This window comes from Populus trichocarpa, chromosome 3 (assembly GCF_000002775.5).
Source record: "Populus trichocarpa isolate Nisqually-1 chromosome 3, P.trichocarpa_v4.1, whole genome shotgun sequence".
Lineage (NCBI taxonomy): Eukaryota > Viridiplantae > Streptophyta > Magnoliopsida > Malpighiales > Salicaceae > Populus > Populus trichocarpa.
Window position 1 is genome coordinate 2,241,214 of NC_037287.2, and position 7,419 is coordinate 2,248,632.

General features: G+C 31.5%; 1 protein-coding gene across 1 annotated transcript; it reads left to right on the plus strand.

Annotated features, from left to right (window-relative positions):
- Positions 1–4,435: 4,435 nt before the first annotated feature.
- On the plus strand, positions 4,436–6,736 carry LOC7480780 (pectinesterase). Its single transcript, XM_002303136.3, has 2 exons — positions 4,436–5,561; positions 5,879–6,736. Exons 1-2 carry the CDS (start codon positions 4,574–4,576, stop codon positions 6,571–6,573), a joined length of 1,683 nt encoding a protein of 560 aa, XP_002303172.2. The 5' UTR covers positions 4,436–4,573; the 3' UTR covers positions 6,574–6,736.
- Positions 6,737–7,419: the final 683 nt, after the last annotated feature.

A 7,419-nucleotide genomic window follows, 5' to 3' on the forward strand; every position in this document is an offset into this window, starting at 1 on the left:
TATATCAAAATAATATGTTCATATTTTTTGTAATTAAAAGCTAAAAAATTTATAAATATAATTAAATCATATTCAAAATCTATTTAAATATTTTAATAAAAACTAATTTCAATCAAATTTTCACAAACAATTTATTATTGGTATTATTATATTCAAATCAGATACATAATAATTAAAAAATATTTCATTAAAATCCAAATAAAAATATGTAATAATATTTGAGAACCATGTAAAAACTGAAAAGTAAATAAATATAATAAATTTTTTTTTAAAGTGTTCAAAAATTTCAAAATAAAATCCACAATAGGCTAGGCTCAGGGCCTAGCCCTTCATTAGCAAGCTAGGCGAGCACAGGCTTAGAGGTCAAGACCACACACTTGACCTTATATTATTTTTTTATTAAGTGAGTAAATGGCATGTTATTTATCTTTTAGTTTTAAAAAAATAAATAGTTATGAGAACTGGTGCTCGAATCTATGATCTCTGACTTGTCAAACTTCATAAGAAATCCTAGTTTTTTTAAAAAAAAAAAACTATAAAAAAATAGAATTTAATGATAATTATATAAATACACTTTAAATAAGAGTGGCAATTTGAGCATAATATGAATAGATATCCACTCGAAGAAACTTTGAAATGAGGTTGGCAATTTAGTCAGTTCTTAATGTTATATGAATCAAGGAATTGTAAAAAAACCGTATCAAATTTACATCCAACTGACTTCATTCTCTTAGCTAGTTGCAAAGCCTCCTCAACATTTCAAGACTTGCCCATAAAAGCAATGATAGTGGTGGAAGTAATAATGCTTGTAGGGTAGGTACCCTTGCACTTTCATTTTAGGTGTATTTAAAAACACAATGTAAATCATGTTTTTTTAAATTTTGAATTTTTTATTTAAAAATAAAATAAAATAAAATTATATTTTCATATTGTTTTGATGTACTAATATTAAAAATAATTTTTTAAAAATAAATAATTTTATTTTAATATATTCCTAAATAAAAAAATATTTAAAACTTAAAACACAATTTCAAACACACCATTGATAAAGAGCTCATGAACCTTACAAAAGTTCTACTTGCGGCTATGTAATCTTTTTGTTGGTGTCGTGTGTGCACACGATCGGGTAATGGTTAAGCTCTATCAGACTTGGTGGTAGTACCCTTGCACTTTCATTTTGGATGTATTTAAAAACACAATATAAATCATGTTTTTTTAAATTTTGAATATTTTTTTGTTTAAAATTAAAAATATATGTTTTTTCATATCATTTTAATGCACTAATATTAAAAATATTTTTTAAAAATAAAAAATTTTATTTTAATATATTTCTAAATAAAAAATATTTAAAACTTAAAACATATCACTACTACAATCTCAAACATATCCTTTATCAATACCAAGGAGCTCATGAACCTTACAAGGTTCTACTTGCGGCAATTGAATAAGAGAATGGGAGAGGGGAATGTGCGTGGGGGAGAGGACATGCTCGTACGATAATTAATACTTGTTATTTCAGATATCATATGTTTAATATTTTTATTTTAAAATTATTTTATAAATTAATATTTTTCATCCATTTCAAGTTCATTTTCAATTTATTTTGATTTTTTATTTTAAGAAATAAAAAGATTAAAAAAAAGAATTAGATTGGATGGAGAAATTGATGAGAAAAGAAAACATTTTTCTAAACAAAATACTATTAAAGGTAATTATTATCCTTTATCCATCGTAATAGTATAATTATTTATTTACTTTTCAAACAAAAAATTAATGAATTTGTTATTAAAAATAACATGATATTTTTCTCAAGAGTGATTAGTTATTATAGGATTGATCAAAAATAATTTAATCTTTTTATCATTTAAATATTTTATGTAAAAACTATATTATCCTTAAAAACAAAGTTTATTAAAAGATTGATTATGAATAATTTAATATTTTTATATTTTATATGCTATCACTATTACAAACAAATTTTGTTAAAAAGTTGATGGTGAGCATTTCAGTATTTTAACCTTATAAAAGCACGGTGTAAAACTATATCACTCTTAAAAGCAAACTAGTTTGTCAAGCTTGCATCCAAGAGTTTTTTTGTATTTTCAAACTAGATTTTTTAGTAATTAACAAGTTGACCAGGGTGACTTGGTCTTTTAATATACATAAATATTATTTTTTAGAAGTTGTTGGCGTGTGCATTCTCGTCTTACATCCAAGCGCTGTCTGCTAGGGTGACATTGAAAGTGACTTGTTGTGATCTTTTTGTTGATGTCGCGTGTGTACATAGCCGAGTAATGGTTGAGCTCTGACATACTTTTTTCCGCTCCTCCCTCTTCTCTCTATTCTCTTTCCAAAATATAAAGGCGTTATCTCAATTGGTTTTTGTATTTAATTTGGTCCTCATTTTTTATTGCTATTTGTTTTTTTTTTCATTGATTTTTTTCTTTAATATCATCTCTCTTCATTTGATTTTATTTAATTTTTATATCAAATTTTGTCCCTCGTTCTTTTGATTGTTGTTTTTTCTCATTTTCTAAGGAATTTTACTTAGTCCCCATTCTTTTTTATTGCTATTTCTTTTTTTATATCTTTTTTTTTATTATTTTTTTCAATTTCATTTCTCAACATTTTATTGATTCAAAAATTTGTTGCGTTATTTTTTAAAGCATGCTTTCTTTGGAGTAAGTCACAAGCTTATGATCAGGGTCACGAGTTTCGAGAGTTAACACAAGTTGATTTTGGTTTTTTTTTTTCAATTCTTCCTTCACACATTTGATTTATTGAGAATTGATTTTCGTGTTTTTTTTTACTTTCTTTTCTATGATGTTATCTCAATCATGTGTCCAGAATTGTGAGGGTTGACTTAAATTTTTTTCATTGCTTTTTATAATTTTTTTAATTTTGTCCTTTAATACTGTTTGATAATTGAACTTCACAATTTTTCTTTAAATTATCAAAAAACATTTCAGTTTATTTATTGTTGTTGTGTTTTTTATTTATATTATTTAAATTAGTCAAGTTTATTAAACTCAATCGAGTTAGTAACTCGATTTTTAAACTTTTTCTTTCACTTTTTTTTTAAAATATATTTGCATCAATGTTAATATCTATTTTTTAAGTTAAAAATAATTTAAACCAGCCCGCAGTATACCGCGATACCCTATGTTCTGTGAATTAAGAAATTGTCTAGGATATACGGAAATTTATTAGTATAATATATTTGATATTATTCTTCCATCCAAAATTTTCTCTTTTCTTTTCATCTACATAAATTATTGCAAGCCAAGTGTTGATCCTAAAAGAAATAGAAAAAATGTTTGGGAAAATAGTTGTTTTTGTTATCTCCCTCATTCTTGTTGATAGTGTTATCATCGAGGGTAGGGGTGAGCAAAAAAACTGAGAAAACCAGAAAAAAAATAACCGAAAAAATCAAACCGTGAAAAAAAACCGATTAAACCGATTAGAATTTTGAAAAAAACCGGCCAGTTCAGTTTTGGTTTTATAAGCCTAAAACCAAAAAAACCGAACCGAACCCAAACCGAAAAAAACCGAGCCAAATCGGCAAAAAACCGAGCCAAAACCGAGCCAAACCGAAAAAACAAGCCAAACCAGTTTGAACCAGTTTTTGTCCTAAAAAACCGAACCGAAACGAAACCGGTCAGTTTGAACTGGTTTCGGTTTTTTTAAAAAAAATATTTTGGTTTGGTTACTTTCTTTTGATAAAAACCAAACCTAACCAAACCGAAAATGATCACCCCTAATTAAGGGTAGCGGCTCCGGTGAAACCTAATTTCAACAAATATATATATATAAATGTTTCTTTAAATTCAATAGTATATGAAAATATTATAGCAGTTATGGTTTAAATTATTTTTTATTTAAAAATATATTAAAATAATATATTTTTATTTTTTAAAAGTCAATTTTAACACCAAACATCAAAATATTATAAAAAAAATAATCTTAAATAAAAAAATTTAAATTTTAAAAAACATAGTTTCAACAACGTTACCCAACACTGTCTTAAACTTGATTGATAAGCAACCTAATTTCCGAATATACCCGGGAAAAAAAAATACCTTGTCCACAAATAATTTGTTGCATTTTGCAAGCTAATAGTGTGTGTACAGTAAGTATGTGCTATCTATAAGAATGAAGACAAGGAGAGTGGTCAAGGCAAGGAGCTCTTAACAATATCCCTCCATTCTATGATTTATCTTTGGAGAGAGCTAGCGAAAATGGCAACATAATTAACAGATTCTTCTAAAAATATTTGAACTTGCAATCAAAAAGCTTGTCCAGCTCATGACCCAACTGAAACTGCGCTCTACCATTGCCGAATTATCGACATTCCCTGCATGCATGCAGAAAACCTTATTTTAGAAAATGCCATGCACTATAAAATCTTCGCACCGTGTCCCTTCTTCACCATCAGCCTGGCCGTACAAACAGAGCAAAGTCTCTGTTTGCATCATCGCTATCCTTCTCTTCCATCCATATTTTTCTTCTTCTTTTTACCTGTAGAAATCAAGAATTGGCGCAAGCCAGGTATTGACACAAAAAATAGAAAAAAATGTTGCGAAAAGTAGTTATTTCTGCTATTTCCCTCTTTCTTATTGTCGGTGCTGTCATCGGGGTGGCGGCTCTAGTGCAACCCCATCAGAAGGGATCCGATGGAGAAAACGAAGCAGGAAACATATCTGCATCAATGAAGATCGCTAATCAGCTATGTCAACCGTCAGATTACAAGGAGGCGTGCACCAAGACCCTCAGCTCTGTGAACAGCACCGATCCTAAGGAATTTGTCAAGCATGCTATATTAGCTGCCTCAGATGCTGTGACGAAATCATTCAACTTCTCCGAGGAATTGATCGTCAAGGCCAGTAAAGATAAGCGCGAGAAAATGGCCCTGGACGATTGCAAGGAGTTGTTGGACTATGCCGTTCAAGAACTTCAGGCGTCAATGTCAATGGTGGGAGATAGTGATTTGCACACCACAAATAACCGAGTTGCAGAGTTACAAAGTTGGTTGAGCGCTGTCCTTGCATATCAAGAAACATGCGTGGACGGGTTCGATGATAAGAGCACCATCAAGCCTATCATTCAACAAGGTTTCGTTAATGCTAGCCAGCTCACAGATAACGTTCTGGCTATCATCTCTGGCTTGTCAGACTTCCTCAAATCCATGGGCCTCCAGTTTAACATTCCTTCCAACTCTCGTCGCCTTCTTGCCGAGGATGGATTTCCCACCTGGTTCTCTGGGGCTGATCGTAAGCTTTTGGCTGCACAAGACAAGGGTAAGGTTAAACCAAATGCGGTTGTAGCTCAGGATGGTAGTGGACAGTTCAAGACCATCAGTGCAGCCATTGCTGCATATCCCAATAAACTCAAGGGACGATATATTATCTATGTTAAGGCTGGAACTTATCGCGAGTATGTTACTATTGACAAGAAGAAACCCAATGTGTTCATCTATGGTGATGGACCCAGGAAGACCATCGTCACCGGAAGCAAGAGCTTTGCCAAGGACGGTTTAGGCACATGGAAGACCGCTACTTTTGGTAACAATTAAGCTTCTTTTTTTGCCATTAATCTTAAACATATATAATTATGCATGATGGGTTCACGATTAATAATTAGCTTAATCTTGGTTCGGGTGGTTAAAGAAGTATACTCCCTTTCTTGATTTTCTGGAACCAACATTCAAAACAAATTTATTAAATTCCTCTCAATGCACCTTATCGATTTAGAGATATGCCGGCCCTTAAAATTGCGTGAAACCAAAAGAAATTATCAGCTTGGAAAATTCGAAGAAATGAATTGCGAGATTTGTCTTAAATAAGCTTTTCCTTACCTTTATTAATTTCTGCTTGTGCAGTGGCTGAAGCGGATGGTTTCATTGCCAAGTCGATCGGATTCCAAAACACTGCTGGTCCTGACGGGCACCAGGCTGTGGCACTTCGTGTAAGTTCTGATATGTCAGCATTCCTCAACTGCAGGATGGACGGGTATCAAGACACGTTGTTGTACCAAGCCAAGCGTCAATTCTACCGCAACTGTGTTATTTCTGGCACAGTTGATTTCATCTTCGGTTATGGCGCTGCTGTGATCCAAAACTCCTTGATTGTCGTCCGAAGACCTAATGCCAACCAGCAGAACTCGGTGACCGCAGACGGCAGGAAAGAGAATCATGCCACCACCGGTTTGGTCATCCACAACTGCAGGATTGTCCCTGAGCAGAAGCTAGTTGCTGATAGGTTCAAGATCCCAACATACCTCGGCAGGCCATGGAAGCCATTCTCCAGGACTGTTGTCATGGAATCAGAACTGGCAGATTTTATTCAGCCTGCGGGGTGGATGCCATGGGCCGGAAGCTTACATCTTGACACTTTGTACTATGCAGAGTATGCCAACAGAGGCGCTGGTGCAAATACCAACAAGAGGGTGAACTGGAAAACTTTCCATGTCATTAACAGGAACGAGGCTCTTCGATTCACCGCTGGCCAATTCCTTCAGGGCGCTGCTTGGATTAAAAATGCTGGAGTGCCTGTCTTGCTTGGCCTAAAACGATGAGGAGATTGTGTTTCAGCAGAAGGCTTGCGAGAGGTATATAGGGCATGATCAAAATGCAACATATACCCAATTAGATTTTGAGATTGTACAATGAAAAATTGATTCATTTCGATTGATACATAATATATGTACTAATCGTGATTGCATTGCTCTCCTTCGTAGACCTCTTGATCCATTTGGGTGGTTAATTTGTGCTTGGTGTGGAACCGTCTTTTTGTTTTTGTGTTTTTTGTGTTTTAGAGATGTTTTTAAAAAGAATTAAAAATTTTTAATTTTTTCTTTACTTCAAATTAATATTTTTTGATGTTTTTAAATTATTTTGATGTACTGATATCAAAAATAATTTTTAAAAAATAAAAAAATATTATTTTGATGTATTTCCAAATAAAAAAAACTATAAAAAACAACTACTACCACATTTTCAAACATTCTATTCTCTAAACTAACGCTGTATAAACAGAGTTTTTATATGAAATTCTCTAGCAAATACACATATTTTGTGCATGTGATAATCACTTGATTTTTTAATAAAAAGTCGATCATTTCAATTTAAGATTAATAAGAGCCATACTTTACCACTTGCAAATTGATACCGGTTTATATGATTTAGAGAGTGTTTTTATAGTATTGCAATAGTTGTTTTTCATAGTGTTTTTTACTTTGAAATGCATTAAAATAATTTTTTTTAATTTTTTAAAAAATATTTTTAATATTAACATATTAAAACGATAAAAAAATATATAAAAAATAATTTTAAATAAAAATAAAATAAAGTTTTGCGCAACCCATTTGCAATGCAATATCAAATGGTGGCTCAATGTGAAAAAATTATATGTAGATCAGTTT

Bases quoted from the DNA above. Each gene is read 5' to 3' on its own strand.
- LOC7480780 (XM_002303136.3), top strand. From the start codon at position 4,574: ATGTTGCGAAAAGTAGTTATTTCTGCTATTTCCCTCTTTCTTATTGTC. The intron at 5,562-5,878 runs GTAACAATTAAG...CTGCTTGTGCAG, and splicing joins ATGGAAGACCGCTACTTTTG to TGGCTGAAGCGGATGGTTTC.